The sequence below is a fragment of the Cinclus cinclus genome, chromosome 2 (genome assembly GCF_963662255.1).
Source record: "Cinclus cinclus chromosome 2, bCinCin1.1, whole genome shotgun sequence".
Classification (NCBI taxonomy): Eukaryota; Metazoa; Chordata; class Aves; order Passeriformes; family Cinclidae; genus Cinclus; species Cinclus cinclus.
In genome coordinates, this window is record NC_085047.1 from 50,869,003 (window position 1) to 50,886,146 (window position 17,144).

The 17,144-nt window shown below is 37.3% G+C and overlaps 1 protein-coding gene across 2 annotated transcripts in view; it reads left to right on the top strand.

Moving 5' to 3' along the window:
• The window catches only part of PDS5B (PDS5 cohesin associated factor B), a 76,894-nt gene extending 63,377 nt beyond the window's left edge, over positions 1-13,517 (top strand). Inside the window, exons 29-34 of one of the 2 annotated variants that reach the window (XM_062514699.1) lie at positions 2,208-2,353; positions 4,679-4,784; positions 8,161-8,603; positions 8,695-8,796; positions 11,718-11,859; positions 12,695-13,517. In XM_062514699.1, the coding sequence (XP_062370683.1) occupies positions 2,208-2,353; positions 4,679-4,784; positions 8,161-8,603; positions 8,695-8,796; positions 11,718-11,859; positions 12,695-12,730 (975 nt within the window). In that variant the 3' untranslated portion in view covers positions 12,731-13,517. The remainder of the gene's footprint in view (positions 1-2,207; positions 2,354-4,678; positions 4,785-8,160; positions 8,604-8,694; positions 8,797-11,717; positions 11,860-12,694) is intronic. The other variant, XM_062514700.1, reaches the window with a different exon arrangement.
• The last annotated feature ends 3,627 nt before the right edge of the window (positions 13,518-17,144 follow it).

Genomic DNA, 17,144 nt, shown 5'->3' on the forward strand with positions numbered 1-17,144 from the left:
TATGGGGTGGGGGTTTGGGATTTGATACTGTGTTTGCTTGTGTTCTACTTTGTTTTTGGAGTGGCAGTTTTGTTTGTTTTCTTTGTGGGTTTTTGTTGTTGTTTAGCTTTTTAAAGAAAACTAGCATGTAATTAAAGAAACATTAAGAACAGATTGTTTCTAGGTATAGAGAAAGAGATGGGTAGAGGGAAAACTGGTGCTGTCTATGCTGGGTCATGACAACAATAGGCAAAGCCTGTTGTCTTTAGAAGGGCAGTTTAAAAACACCCCAATACAACCCATAATGTTTATCAAGTTTACAAAATGGTTAACCCTTTTAGACTGCAGAAGACTACAGTGTTGTATACAAAGTAGTAACTATGGAAAACTATAATAGAAGTGATAATAAAAATCACATAATTAATCTTTGGCAAAGCTGAGTACCATTTTACAGTTCCTTACAAGTTAACTGACTGTTTTACAGTTTTGTTAATTTGTTCTTTCAGAATATGTGTTCTATTGAATGGCAGTATTCTTTCTTGACTAAAACCAAACCCAGGTATTCTTCAGGATAAAATTAAAGTCTGGGAAAGGAAGTGACAAACTGTGGTTTTCATTTTGATTAATGCATCCTGTTCTAGATGACAAAGAACATTAATTTGTCACCTTGTGAAAGAAAGAAATTGCAGCATGTTCGTTACCTTTAACTTTGCTAATGAAGCATTAGCTGTCAGCTAGTAACTTAATAATAAAGGAGGAATGCAAGTTAGGGAAAGAAGCAGATTTCTCTTTGAGAAATTGAAAGTCAAAATTTATGGATTGGAATACATAATCATTGAAGTTCTTTTGAATCCTAAGTTAACTTTTATATTATTTTAAATTTCTAGTCTAGTCTATTCTAGCTCTTCTTGTGTTGTTTTGAAACTTTGTAACAAGCAGGAGAGGTGTATTTGACCACCAAAATTTTTAGTTTCTTCACTATCATGAGACAAACATGAAATGAAAGTTGGTCTGGGGAGTCTTATTTTTGTGAGTGGAAGACTGGCTTGGGTGGATGTTAGTGGAGTGGATATAAACAGGGAACACCAAGGGCAGGAAGGCTTTGAGTGAAAGGGAGGAGCTGTTTGTGCAGGCCCACTTAGTCCCTTCTTAGCAAGACATCCAGTTCAGTGTGAATTTGAAAATATCTTTGCTTTCAAGCTTTTTCAGCATACACTGATTAACATTTAGTTCTAAACTAATAGATGTAAATTGTTCAGCTGGATTTAGTTCTTCAAGGTTTATTTTTGGAAAGTATACGCTATTTTTTTTTGTGTGTGTGCTCAGTGCAGAGTGTATCTTTGTAAGTGTAAAATTCCCTCTGGCTATAAAACTATAACCAGAACTTCCATGGTCTGTAGCTCTGAAAAAGAAAAACCCAAGGCTGATATAATATGTATGTTGAACTTTTTGAAGCTGTCACTAACTGCAAACATAGCTAGAATCTAATATTGAAGGAGAAGATGGATAATGAGAAATGCAGGGAATGGTCTTTAATTCAACATTTTTTACATGTGTTTGGCATTCTCTTTAGGAGTAATTGAACTCTTTCAGCTCTCTCAATAGTTAGTAAGAGCTGGAAGCGTTTGACAGATCTGAAAGATAATCCAGTTAAATTAATAACCCAAAGCTCACCAGTGTCTGGAAACTGTGGCACTTATTAAAAACCTAACATTTTTAAATCTGTGCAGGAAGTATCAGAATCTTCTCCCCAGTATTTGGCTTTTGAGATTCTCGTTTATCCCAGTTGAAACTAATATGGTTGCCAGTCTCCTTTGCTGGAAGGGCTATCCTGCTGCTATTTCTGCTTTGCTGGGCCAGGTGCTTATCTGATGCAGATGGGGACCTGGTCCAGGGAGATAAATCAGCAGAAAGCAAATGGCACACCAAGTGATGCGGTGCCTGACTGCATGGTCCAGTGAGCACACAGCACTACCAATGAGAAGAGGACAGAATCTAAGGCTGGAGAGATGAATGCCAGCTTTGGTGGCAGCCAGTTGTTTGATTGCAGCTCCCTCAGCTTCCTTCTGGTGTCTGCTGTAACTGTCATACAAAAATGTTTATCACTTTGTGTTAAAATTAACATAATGATTGCAGAAAGTGAAATCTGTGAATATTTTAAGCATAGTACATGTTAACAATATCTGAACGTGTAGCTGAAAATAAAGGAAATATATTTTTGGTTTCAGCCCAAAGCAGCCAATGTTCTTGGAGCAGTTAATAAGCCTCTTTCGTCAGCAGGCAAGCAGTCTCAATCCAAATCTTCACGAATGGAAACTGTAAGCAATGCCAGCAGCAGTTCAAATCCAAGCTCTCCAGGAAGGATCAAAGGGAGGTTGGTAGACAACAAAGGATCTTTGATATTTCAAATATTTGTAATGGAAACTTTGAATACTTCTGTAATGTTTTCTAAGTAAAAGACAGGATTCTTTTATCTTACATTGAAGTAAAGTTACAGTACCACATTGGTATAACTGAAACCATGAATTTGGCTTTCTAACTCCAGAAATAAATTTTCTTTACAAAAACTCACCAAAACCCAAAAAAGCAAACAAAAAAAACCAAACAAACCCAAAAAAACCAAAACACAACCCCCCCCAAATTAAACAAAACAAACAAACAAAAAACAAAACAAAAAAAAAACCACCAAAAAAACAGAATCAAATTACATCCAGAATTGGCTGAAGGAGGAAAGGGAAGTCTCATATGATTTAACTTTTTTTTGGCATGTGTTTTAAGCAGACGGATATATTCCCCCCACATGCATATGCATACACGTGTGTATGTGTATGTATACATACAGCTGCAGTCCTGGGAACCTGGCTGTAATGCTACAAACACATCCCACCCAGAGGATGCTAGGACATTGTGGTGGTCCTGTATGGCTTCCTCCTCAAATCCTGCACTTTGCTCTACTTTGCAGACCAGTATTTTCAGACTTTAGATTAGTTTTGTGATGAAGAAGTGAGTGTACTGTAATGCTACATAAGTCATGTTCTAGTTATCTGTCTTTAAAATTACAGTTGATTTTGTGTCAGTTTTATAGGTTATTCATCAGTTACTTTATTTTATATTCTTTTTTTTTTAACTGAAAGTCACATTGTCATTAGTCTTTTTTTTTTTCCAATGATAGTGAGAGATTGTATAGACTCCACTATTTGTATTCTTTCTACTGTTTTACATTCTTTCAGAAAGACTGTTATGAAATGCTATGTTTAAGATTTCTCATTTGGCACTTCTGTGACTATTCAGTCTATAATATTAATTTTAAATGAAGTGCAGTGTTTTATGAGAAGTCTTTCTCCACTGGAATGTCTGCAGAAAGGTTGATTTTCTACAAGTCATGCAGGTACACTTGCTGCACTGTATTACTGGCTAATGACAAGTGGACTCCAGATTTTTCTCTGTGTACAGCAGAACAAATCTGAGATCGAATTTTTAAAAATGCTGAACTCACAGGCTAACATGTTCTTCATTATTTCTCCAGTTCATGTAGTTAAAGGGATTAGTGTTTTGGGTGGAGATGCGAAAGATGACGACAAGAGATGAGAATGGTTCAGGATGCAGGATATTTCCAGTTCAGTCTGTCTGAATATGTGCAGGCATATTGGCATCTTTTGAGAGGATGTATAAAACCTATGTTTCCCATGGCATCCCAGTTAATACAGATTGTAAAGCTGTAGGAGTGAGAGTATATTTCACTCACTATACAGTGTCCAGGCCAGGGAATTGAGTTTGCCACTTTTCATTTCAACATATAGTGTATTTATTTTCGTCAAAAAATGTGCACTGATATTTAAAAATTTTGCTTCTGCAGATGAAATTACTTGTGTATTGGCTTTTGTGCGTTACCTTTTATCTGTGGGGCTCAGTGTTTTACATATGCAGGAGGCATTACTGTCCGTATTTAGGTTTGTAGAAACTGAAATAAAAATGAAATTGCTTCTGCAAAAAGCAGCAAAAACCAGAGGGAAATTTGAATTGCTGTTTTATTGGCTAAACCTCACCGTAGGAAGGTGGGCGTGTGCTTTGGCTGGCCTGTCTGTCTGTGGGGTTCTTTGATGTCTACAGGAAAGTGCTCTTTCACCAGGCACCAGCTAACAGAATGAGAGGACACAGTCTCAAGCTGCATCAAGATAAAATTATGTTGGATATTAGGGAAAAGTTTTTCATGGACAGAGTGATTAAGTACTGGAATTGTCTGCCCAGGGAGGTGGTAGAGTCACCATCCCTGGATGTGTTTAAAAGAAGATTGGATATGGTATTCTGTGTCATGGTCTAGTTGAGGTGTTAGGGCATGGGTTGGACTCGATGATCTTGAAGATCTCTTCCAACCTAGTCATTCTGTGAATTCTGTGTAGGCAATTGTATGCAAACACAGATCTCTTGCAACTCACACTTCCCTGTTTTAAAAGGCTGCTTGTCTTTCCCGGTGAAAAAAGGAAATTGAACATGGTTTATGATCCAAACATTTGTGTTGAGACTTAGATGATGTGGCTTGTGATACTTGGTATCTATAGTACCCACAGTGAAAGGTTCCTTCTGCCAAATTGTTCTTGGTTTATTAAAAAATTTTTTATGAAGATTGTTTTCCTTATTACTTTTTTTAATGACTGCCCAATGTGGTATAATGAGGGAAATACATGTTTATTCATCCTAGGCTTGACAGTACTGAAATGGACCACAGTGAAAATGAAGAATTCACACTGACTTCACCCTTACCAGGAAAGAAAACTGACAAAAGGGACGACTCTGATCTTGTAAGGGTGAGCTGTTAAAAATTAATGTGATGATATTTGAGATCATTAAAAAATATGCTGAAGCATGAAACTGAATTGATAGTTTAAACTACTGGAAAATGTGTGTAGACTTGGATATGAAAATAAAATGAAAAAAAGGTTCTGTTTCTCATAGAATCATAAAGGTTGCAAAAGACCTTTAAAGGTCATCAGGTCCAGCCATTAACTCCAAAGAGTGAAGTCGACCACAAAATCATGTCCCGGAGGTTACTGAGGCTTTGGAGGGTTGTAGTATCCTTACTAATTCTTACCAATGGATATAAATATATGTAGTTCAGTAATAAGAAAGGTTCCTAATGAGGATGTAAAACATTTGGCTTCTCACTCAGATGTAGTGCTTTAATATGTAAAAGAAGTTGTAAGCAGGCTAAATATTATTTTAAGCAGTATTTATACCTGTATCAAAATAGGGAAGATAAACCACTGAAGAAAATTATCATTGTATGGCAATTCTAAAAGAAGGTCAAATAAAACAATAATAATTTCCCATACCACTAGTAAAATTCACTTCTTTGTGCCTTAATAGCAGTTGAGAGTCTGTAAATTTTGTGGTAATTGGGATATGCATGAGAAAGTAATAAGATCAGATTTGCTAGAATTGGATTTTCTAGGCTGCATTAAAGATGTCCTGTGTCTGATGTCATCACTGCTTTATTTCTTTTTACCGGCTCCGACATTTCTCTTTTTTTCTCATTATGTCATTCTGGTGCATTTTCCTGGGTTACTTGGGACATAAGCTACTGACTAGTAAAAATTCCTGAACTTTTGCTTGTCTTGACTATCCTATACTCTGGGAAAAGCAAACCAGTTTATAACTAAATAAGAAAAATCTTTTGTCCAGAAAAAAACCCAAAACACTTCTGTAAACCTTAAAGTCTGAGAGTCCAGACAGCTCCTGGCATGCAGTTCATGTTTAGGAGCATTAGCTTCAGCTGGTGACTCCTGAGAAAGCTCAGTGATAAAGCAAATATAGGTCAGTGTCCTGAGTACTTTTGAGAGCATCATTCTGCTTTGAACCTGTAAGCGAGTTGCTCAAGGTCATGGATTCAGAACTCATTTTTGGTTTTTTGGAGATGGGGAGCAGATTACAGCAAGCATTGGCTGAGAAGTAGGATATTAACTGGGTAGCAGGAGGTCCATGTTTTAAAGGTATCACTCTTCAGGATATTTGTCCTGAGTGACACCTGTAGAGTAACACCTTGGTTCTGAGGTTGTGGGATGTGGGTTGTGTAGCCCCAGGAAGAAACTTTACTGTGAAAATTGCCAGCAGTTACTTACAGGCTAAAAGGAGCTGCAGTGAAAGATGTGCATCTGCAAAAGCAAATAAAGTGGGGAATAACAAGAATGTCACTGAAGACATGAACTGACAGGAGATGTCATCATTGTTCAAACATTTTTCTTACTTCCTTCTAGTGTAATATTTTGTCCTTTGATTTATTTTCCTTTTTACCCTCATACCCTTCCCAGATTTTCTTACTGCTTTTCTTGAAAAAGGTTTTTGATTAAAATGGAGACATGAATGAATATGTAAGCTGACCTCTGTCTTGTGTCATTAGGCAGATGTAAAGGGAAAAAAAACCTTCATTCAGGTTTTAAATTATGTATCTTTGATTATGTAGAAATTTCAATGTGACAAATACTAATAGATGTATTGAAATACAGTAGTGTTGGTATGAAAGAAACATTGATATGAAACAGAAATAGTGCAATAATAGTAATTTCATGATGTGAAATGAGAGAGTCTTGGTGCCAGTGTAATGGTGGATGGGTAATGTTTTCTGTTTTTATTTTTCTGAGGGTTGGTTGGGGCAATATGGCCCTAGTAGCTGCTTATTGAAATATTTGCACTATTTATGGCTCTTTACTGTGCTCTTCAGAGAACTAGAGCATGGAGAGCTAAAGGAATAGTTTGTTTTCAATGTTATGATTCAGAATGGGCTCTACCTTTGTTGATATGTTAGAGGGAAGGGCTGCTGTCCAGAGGAACCTTGACAGGCTTGAGGACTGGGCCCAGGGGAACATCAGGAGGTTCAAGAGCCCCAAGTGTAATGTCCTGCACCTGGCTCCAGGCAATTCTCAGTATCCATACAGGCTGAGGGATGAAGGGATTGAGAGCAGCCCTTCAGAGAAGGGTATCAGGGTCATTCCTGGATGAGAAACAGGACATGAGCCAGCTGCATGTGCTCACAGCCCAGAAGGCCAACTGTGTCCTGGGCTGATGAAAAGGAGACTGGCCAGCAGGGCCAGGGAGGGGATTCTTGATGTCTCCTCTACTTTCTTGGGACCCTCATCTGGAGTGCTGTGTCCAGCTCCAGGTCCCCATTAGAAGACAGACATGAAGCTGTTAGAGCAGATCCAGAGAAAAGCCATGAGGATGATGAGAGGGCTGGAACATCTCTGCTAAGAGGAAAGGCTGGGAGAGTTGTGATTGTTCAGCTTGGAGCAGAGAAGGCACTGGGAAGACCTTATTGTGGCCTTCCAATATGATAGGGGGCATATAAGAAAGATGGAGAAAGACTTGACTTGTCCTGTAGTAGTGGGACAAGGGGCAGCAGTCTTAAACTGAAAGAGGTGAGACATAAGATTGGACATAAGAAAGAGACTGTATACAGTGAGGATGGTGGGACACTGGAACAGGTTGCCCAAATTTGGATTTCCTATCATTGGAGATTTTCAGGGCCAGGTTGGATCTTTCAGCAACCTGGTCTAGTGAAAAGTGTCCCTGCCCATGGCAGGGTGGTTGGAACGAGATGATCTTCAGAGGTCCGTTCTGACCCAAACTGTTTGTTTTAAGCTTGGGTGGGTTGTTTTGCAGCTCAGAGGAAATGTTGGTACAGCTCTGACAATAGTGACTTGGCAGCTACCACTAATTCCCGTGCTTCCTTCTACACTTGTAAAGTCAGGTTGCCCACTGTCTTCTGTATTAGAGCCTTGCCAGTGCCAGCATAGGAGCCAGACATAAGCACTCTGCAGCTGACATCAAGAGCTGAAGCCACAAGTTGGCAATTCCCATCTTCTCTTTGTTTTCCTATTGATAGAAATGCAGTTATGGATGTTCTGTCTTACTGTGTTGGACACAGCAGAGGATACAAATGAGGAAGGCCTTACACACTTCAGGGTTTTAATTACTCACCTTTCAAATAATTGAAATGCTCTTGTCTGGTATTTTATATGTAGGTGTGCATTTATATTTTTGCAAATGTTTTTGAAATGGATATGGTAAACAATATGAGATAACTTGTATCATTTGAAGACTCTGTCTAGTTGGAGGAAGCTTCTACATGTGACTGTTTAATATGGCAGTTTAATTTTGTAATTTAAAGGTGCAATCTTGCCTTTTCAGTCAGAAATGGAGAAGCCTAGAGGAAGGAAGAAAGCTGCTATCACAGATTCAGAAGAGAAGCTAAGCATAGATGACCTGAATAAACTGGGTCAAGAGCAGAAACTTAGAGGTAGTCAACGGGGAAGGAAGAGACCTGCAGTTGTATCAGAAGCTGATGAACCACAATGGCAAGAGGAAAAAAGGCTAAAAGAAGATGTGATAGAAAGTGAGGATGAACAGAACAGTCCACCAAAGAAAGGGAGAAGAGGACGCCCTACCAGAACAAATAATGGGGCAACACCAAAGGAAGAACCAGTGGCAAAGTCATCAAAAAGGAGCAAAAAAAAACAACCACCAGCAGCTGCAGTGGAAGAGGAGGAGGAGGAGGAAGAAAGGCAAACTGAAAACATTGAACAAAAACCAAAAGGCAGGCAAAACAGGACATCAAAAAGAACACAGCAGAGGTAAGTCCATCTTCTTGTAAGCTGTGTATTTTTTACCTCTGGACATTTGTTATAATTTGATGCTTTGCAATTTGGGTCTTCCTCAAAACAGAGCAGAACCATCTGAAACTAGTACAGTTGAATCAGCACAGTCTACGCCACAGAAAAGACGAGGAAGGTCATCACAAACACCACCAGCACAGCAAAAAAAAGTGTAAGTGTTCTAAATCTGTGTTTAGTGAAAATTAAATAATGCCTCTGTGCCCCCAAGCAAACCTTTACTGAAAATATTTCAGAACACTGTAGTTGACAGTTAAGAAAATAAATTACTATTGTTATTTCTAAAATGTTTTCCTTAGTTGCTTCTCCTAGGGCATCTCACAACAGAGCAAGAGGCTGTAAGTAATTTTAATGTGCTCAGGTAGCATGTATGTAGCTTTGCTTTTCTAGGAGAAAAGTCAATAAAGCATATAAAGACCTTGAAGATGGGGTTTTATTAGGACTTAAAGGAGAGGAAAGTGGCCCTGTTTGTTTCAGATAGTGGGGAAGAATCAAATTTTTATTGTGGTGAAATAGATTTGTGGAGAATTAAGTTTATTCTGATTCTCCTTAAATTAATGTTCACTTTCTAAATTTGTGGCCTTGCTATCCACTTGAATCATTTTCATGTGAATGAAATGTGTTGTGATCAATGAAGGATAGTAGCTTCTGAAAATTTTGAAATGCATTAAGTTCCCAAATGAAGGTAAACTGTCGTTGGCTAGGTTCATTTTCTTGTGCCTGCTATAGGAAAATACAGGTAGCTGTACCTTTTCTGCACGTGTATAGGCAATATATATAAGCAGAAGTGCACTAGGGGTTATTTGCCCACTTGTATCAAACTGCAGCTCATGGAAAATATTTGCTTTTCCAGAGCCTGATATAAATGCCTTGGGTACTACTTGGGGACATCTATTGTCTGACACTGTTGTATATCTCTGTTGTCTTTCTGGCTTCTGGGCTTAGTTAGCATCACATTGCTCTTCCTCTGGCAGTGTAGTGTACTGACTTGCCTTATACCAGGGGTCTTCCCTACAGGAGAACCTTGCCTGAATGAGCTCGTACCCTCATTTCAAATTCTGGGCTCACTCCAGATCACACAATCTGGCATTTTGCATGCACAACATCCCAACCTTTCCAGTTTCCCTGCCTCAGGTCAGATCTCTGCTTCTCCCTTACTCTGTAACCAGGAGCACAGGACCCAACACTGGTTCGTTACTCCAGAAGTCACTGCTACACGTGCAGTAGAACAAGAGTTGGAAACTGCTACTGCCATGCAGGGAAGACAAACCAATGAGTTATTGTTGGGTGATGTGCTGTGTGGTGTTTGTCAAAGATGCCCTTTACTAAATATTTAAATAACTTCTCTTAGTGAAGTTGGTATGTTTCTTTACTCCATTTTAAGCTGACAGTAAACTACATCACTACCCACAGTCAGCATAGCTCTCTTCATGTGTACGTACATTGTTCCTGTCAGGGGGAGCCCAAGAAAGTTTTTTTTCTGGGTTTAAAAGTTGTTGGGTCTGTTCTAGATTTCATTTAAAAACAAACAAACAAACAAAAAAGGTGTGTTGTGTTTTCTTTGTTTGTTTGTTTGTTTTATCAGACTGCACACATTTTGACTATTCTTTTTCCAAATCTGCAAGAGAATGGTGAGACAGTAGCCATTTTTCAGTCTTCAAAGTGCACTGTAGTCAAGCCTTTCTCCCTCATGTACATCTATTTTATCTGAAGAAAGTTGACAGACTGAACCAGCATTGTGTACCACAAGATAAATATATTTATTATACTAAATGCTTAAAGCCTTCTGGGCTCCTTGGGAATGGATTTGGCATAAGAACTTGGGATTTTGCATATGAGGTGATAATGTATCCTGTGTATAAGTAGTGTATAACCTATTTCTGATAACAATTTGGGTTACCAATTAGCGCATGTGAGCAGGCTTATTTTTGTGATATGGGAAAGGAAGACCCTAGCTTGTGCATAATTCTTCTGCTTCCTTTTCAATTCCATTGCTTCTGTCAGTCTTGGAAGACTTGAGTTGGGCTAATTTGTGTTAAGGGATGGCATGTTGGTTTGGAAATACTATGATTGCTATGCAGTTGAGAGATTTTGAGAATTTTTGTGGTTGTCAAGATTGGAAATTCCTACCACTTTCATGATGTGATGGCATCTGAGTACGATTGTTTTGGATCTGTGCCCCCACTGGAGATTAAAATCTGTCTGTTGTGTGCCCAGAACTGAGTTTCCGGTTTTGTTCCAACCAAAACGTCACCAACTTTGGGTGCACCAAGACTGCACCTGCAGTAAATGGGATGATTCAGTGATTTGATTCTGAATTGTGCTGCTGTAATGTGGGTGCAGCTGTGGAGTTTTGTAAGCATCTCTAGTTGGCTTTTTTTTTAAAGGCATGGGGTGTTGGCTAATTCTCATTTTAAGCAAATGTGTGCTTTTTGCTTTGGCACAAATCCCATAACCAACACAGGCAGTTAAAATATTGTTGACTGATTGTTCTTGATTATCCTGGTATTGTTATGCTGGTTATCCTTAAAGAAGCTTGGAAGATTTGTGTTTAGGTTCATTATAGTGTTTATTTCACGAGTAGCACTATGGGTTCTTCTAGGTCTGAAAAAACATAGATGCAGTTATTCAAATTTGTCATGTAAAAAGTCCTGGAGAAGTAGAGTACATCTGTTTGTGGACTTGAATGGAGAGAAAACCAACAAACAGTATTCAGTGTCTGGCTGTTTGGCTTTTGCTGTTTGCTGGTTAATGTTGTGTCAACCTATTTTGGCCTGTATTGTGGCACTGAAGAGAAAAATCTGCTGTGACTATAGAGGCAAAATTGTTCAACTTTGTGCTCCCGGCCCTCTATTGTGGAATAATTTTGTTTTCAAACAGTGGTGTCCAGCCTTCTAGTTTCACTTCAGTTCTGTGCATGGATGAGCTAGACAGGTGTAAAAGATAGCAACATTATCTAACATGAAATGGTGAGCCTGCTGTTTTTGTGAACTGGAATGTTTGTTCATACATTTTATACATATTGCATATGTATATGTGCTGTGAAGCTGATCTTTGTTTTTCTTCTCATTATAGCCGTGCAGGACGTTCCAAACAAGCAGCCAGTAAAGAGAATGAATCCAGTGAAGAGATGGATGTGTTTCAGAGTGGTTCACCTGTCAGTGAAGACATTCCCCAGGAAGAAGTAACGGAAGAAGAGGAAGTTTCCACAATCAATGTAAGAGAACTGCCTAAGCTTTTCTTTGTGAGTCTTTGTGGTGTGCTCTGAGTATTGATGATCAGAGAATGACGTCTGTTCTTAGAATGACTTCTTCCCGTTTTTACAACTTAACCTTCCTCCTTTAAAATTAATGGGGTGGTTGTCAGCTGCCGCTGTCGTGTAGTGGATCTGCAGTATAGTTTCCTAGAGAAGCTGCCTTTCTTAGAAAATATCACTTTTTGTCAAGTATCTTGAAGTTTCTGTCCTGTGTAGCCTTTCTTATCTGTATGCCAAAATTGTGTAGCATCTAACAAGAAATACTTTCCAGATAATTCCTGCCCATTCTTCTCATCTAGATTTTAATAGTGAATGAAGCTTATTTATGCAAAACAGACACACCACAAATGAATAGTGCTGGAAAATAAGCATGGAGTCTTGGAACAGAATCCCAAACTGATGTCTTCCTCTTACCAGCATATGTTAAAATGAGTTCACTTTTACATTTATTTCATACAAATACATTGGCAATGTTAGTAGTCATACTAAAACTGAGAATGACTTCATGCTTTTGGATACATCTGATGATTGGAGCATCTGAGTGTATGAAAACTCTGAGAAAGGAAACTGCATTGTTGTGAATTCCATTAAGAATGTGGGCTCAGTAACATCAAATGAAGTTAGGTCCTGGTCGTTGACTGAGACTTGTACTTGTGACAAAAAATGAGTAATGGATGCCACTGTGTATGGATACTCAAACATCATGGAGTGACCCTGACCATTTTTTCCATTAGAAAATGTATTTGTTCTTGAATTTTTCTGTAAAAAAACTTCTAAATGTCCTTTCTCCAAATAGGTCCGTCGCAGAACTTCCAAAAGGGAAAGACGATGAGTGAGCATGTAGTTACCAGCCTTCCAGGTGAAAGCTTTGAAGAATGCTTTTAATATAAAGCTTGAGACTGAATGAAGCTGTTAGTGCACAAATGGGGTTGCTGACGAAAAGACAAAACCTATTGTACTGCCCCTGCATTTGCAGTCCCTAGGTCACAAGCTTTAGCCACACACATGTTGATATCATTAACTGTGGATTTTTGTGAAGTGTAATGTGCGCTGGCTTTGTAGACATATGAACTAAAGAAGAAAACTGTAAATAGTTCTTTTTTTAATGTTTCTGACTTATAAAGTGCTTGTATAGCTTTTATCTGCGGCTTTAAACTGACAGTACCCCACTGTTTATTGGATCTATCGATTTAAAAAAAGAACAGTTTGTTCAAAATTGATCTCAAGCAATATCTGTCAGTGTTTGTATTTGTACTCTTGTTGACATTTAACTGTGAAAAACAAGTCAGTTGAACAAATAGTGCCACATTCTTTTGTCACTATTTGTCAAGGAGAAGAAGAGGAAGAAAAAAATGTCTTTGTTTTCTTCATGAATATAACCTAGTGTTTACCTTCAGGCACCTACCTATCATCAGAGGTGCTAAGTTACTTTCTTTTACAGTTGAACAATATTGGATAGAATAATACGAGAGATGCAAATTTGGGAAGAAGTTTAGTTTTACACCTCAGTATTGATGCCAGACTTTTCTGGACTTGTAGTGGCATTGAAAATTCAAAAAGGATTTAAAGTATTTTAATTTTAAAAGTGTGTTATTAAATAATGTACTGAATACCCTACCCATTTTATCTTCCCCTATCAGTTTTTATTAATCTACTGTATCAATAAAATTCTGTAACTGAGTTTTTAATAGTCTAGTATGTTAATGTGTATAGATATTTCCTTCTGAATATGATGTTCACAAAGAGCAAATTATTACTACGTTATAATATGAAATCTGATATATAAACATTAGTGAAAATACAGTTCTTATTACAATGTAAAGTTAATCACAAAGAGAAATTTTATTGATGCAGTGTGTCTTTATAAAGCTGTTCTTGAGAGCCAAGTGTTTTGTATTTTATAGTGAAGTTGCATGTTTATGAAAAATGTGCTGAAAATGGGATGTAATGTTTTTTTTTGGAACTCGTATCTAGCAGTAGTATATGGTAGGTTGCCTCATGAGAGATCCTTTTATTGAGAGTTTATTGTACCTTTCTGTTTTGTTTTTGTTTTTTGAGCCAAATTTTTTTGGTATGAAGAGCTAAGTTTTTGTTGAATAACCAGCTGTCAGTTATTACAGTCAAGATATTCAAGATTTGAATGAAACTCCATTTTTATTTTGTGCTACAATAGAGAGAGGTTGGTTTGTGTTGGGTTTTTTAGGTTTCCGTTGGTCTTTTTTTTTTAGTTATAATCTGCAAAAAAACAAAGAAAAAAAATCATAGAGCAGTATCCTGTATGCAGTTTAACAGTTTACAAACTGTCTTTGAACCAAAATATATCAGTTACTATACTCTGCTTAGCCAAGCACACATCATAGTTTCAGGTGCTGTTCTGCCTCTGTTTCCCTACAATTGACCGCACATGAAAAATCATTTTCTAACCTAAGAAAATTTCATTTCATTGAATTAATGGAGCGTTTTCTCATAATCCACCCATAAATAAGTTATTGTTGCAAGGTTGCCTGTAAATATTACAGGAAAGAATAATACTAGACCACAGATTTACCGACTTCCAAACTGTAAGATCACTAATAAAGCAAGCAACCCTTAGAAATTTTTCATTATTCATATTTTTTGGTACCACTAGGAAAAAATATTGTAAACAATTAGATTATTCTGCCTCATCTTAACTTTCCCCCACTTTCAGTATTCAAGTTTTCAACATTTATACCTATAGATACAGGGGAAATGCTGACTAGAAAGGCAGTTAGGTTTGATGTGAATTGACTTTGAAAGAGTTGGCACAGTGGAACTGACTTAGGCTTCAGCAGTGCAAATGCAGGTTGTTGAGGGTTTTGTATGGTATAAAATGATTGAAAACTAGCTTTTTATTTTCCTCTTTGACAGAATTGCACTGAAAACATTTATGGAAGATGTACCTTTAAGTCAATTTTATACAAAAATATGAAAAATTAATGCTGAAACTGCTGCAGACTCTTGAGGCTTTATGTGCATAAACATGGTTAGGTTAAACTTCATGGAATATTGATGCACCATTACTGATCATCATGTTTATTGTAAATTTAAACTATAGTTTTGCAATTTAAATGTTGATTTCTTGGGTAATAATGTGTAAATCATTATTTCTTGAGAAAAAGGCACAGCAAATATGTCATTCTTATATTCAAACCTCTTCTAAGTTCATTCTCATCTCATATAAAGAAAATGAATATTTTATGTACTAACATTTTGAGATCTGCATACAGTAGCTTCAGTAGATTATAATTATGTATAAAAGATAAATTGCTAACATTCAGTTAGCATGCTCTTCTGCAATGATAATGTTAAATTTATAAAAATGTACTGTATTACATTAAAAGATCAAATTGAACTCACTGTAACAAGTTCCAGTATGACATTTTTGTGAGATTACCAAAGTATCTTGCTGTACTTTGCAGCAAATAAAGCTTTTGTTACATTTTGTTTCTTTTGCTGCAGTGCAACAGGAAACTTTGTGATCTGTAGTTCATGTGCAAAATCCAAACAGGGATTGTAATCTTTTTACTAGCCTTTAAAAATAATTCACTGATTACAGAAGCATTGTGGTTTTTTTACGTGTCACAGACTGAGATAGTGAGTATTTAGGGCCAGCTAACCCACTAATAGGAAAGAAACATGAAAATGTTTGAAAGTTCTAATGTGACTATACCTGTTCCACCTCAGATAATTAGAATCCATTAACTATTCTTGACTCTGCCAATTGAATTTATTTTCTAGCAAAAGTTGAACTCTTTTTTCAAATATTTTGACACTTGTTGTGACATTTGGATCTCTGTGAACAAAAATATTAGTTTACAAAAAGATACTAATATTAAAGACATTTTCATCAAAATTGAGTATGCTCAGTTTGAGTAACTTGCAAGAAACTTTAGTGTTGAATCCCAAGTACTTTCTTCTGGCATAGCATTTGTCATCTGATACTCTAGAAAATGCACCACCAAACGTGAGAGAGGTGTGTGTGCAGTTTTCTTTCTGCTTTTATTTGCATGTATAGGTTTTGACAGGTAATCCAAGTGTGCTTTTATGAATGCACATGGTAGGTTTTGGATCCTGCAAGTTCTGCAAGTTTATTTATCATTCATACTTATCCCTATCATTCTATGGGGTTAGTTCTTAAATGCAGTCATCCTGTGCAAATATGAGTACAAACCCAAGAACACTGTTTGAATATTCTCACACAGAGGTTGTGCACACAGAGGATACAAGGATCTTAAAACAGGACACCAGCAATAAGCAAAATTCTGAGTTTGTGGATGGAATAATTTCACAAACTTGCCTGTGTTTAAATATATATGGTGTAGAGATGGATACATCTCTACCTCATCCAAGCAGGTGCAGTGCATATTTTACAAACACTTTTTAAAAGAGACACATTCAGGTACACCACTGTGTTTGATCAAGGCCTCATGTCTACAAACACACATGACTAAGATGAGTTCTAGATGGCCATCCTGCTACTCTGATGGCTCTGTAATAACCAAAATAATAAAATTCACCTGATTAAGACCAGTTATCGATCAGGAGGAGTACAAGAATCTGAATGCATTCTTTTTTTTTTCTGTTGTGCTCACTGATTGCCATTCCAGTCTTTGCATCTTTGTTGGATGTTGCCTTTACAAGGTTTACTTATTTAGGTGCAATATCCTAACACTGACTGAAGTGACTTCTGTTCCACAGACAAATGTCCTAACGTGTCAGTAGATTTTCCCCACATCCTTAGCATGCCCTCTTCATTGCGTACAGTACAGCTTCTGCTATTTTCTTGATCATGGAAGAGTAAGAAGCTGAGTGTTGACAACTGGTATAGAAATACAGGAAAAAACCCCTCCACCCAATTTGCTTTAAAGTTCTTCAGATTCTGCTGTCTAAAAACTCCGATCTCTTCACAGTGGTCTCCAAGTGCCATTGTATTTGTGTGGGCAGGATAAACATGGTCTTGTACAGTGTTTACAGTAATGAAAAGGTTTCATGCTTGCAGTTTTCTCAGTGCCTCACTACGGTCATGATGTGGTTTTTAGCAGCACTTTCATTTCTGTAATGAAGATGTATATTGTATATTCTTTTTGAAACAGCAGCATCATATTAATGTAAAAAAGAAGAAAGCCTCTAAATACAGATTTCTACCCCTGCAAATAAGTATTTCAATAATCATGTAGTATGTTGGAATTACTTTAACATACAGGTTCTTTGAAGGATGGCTAACA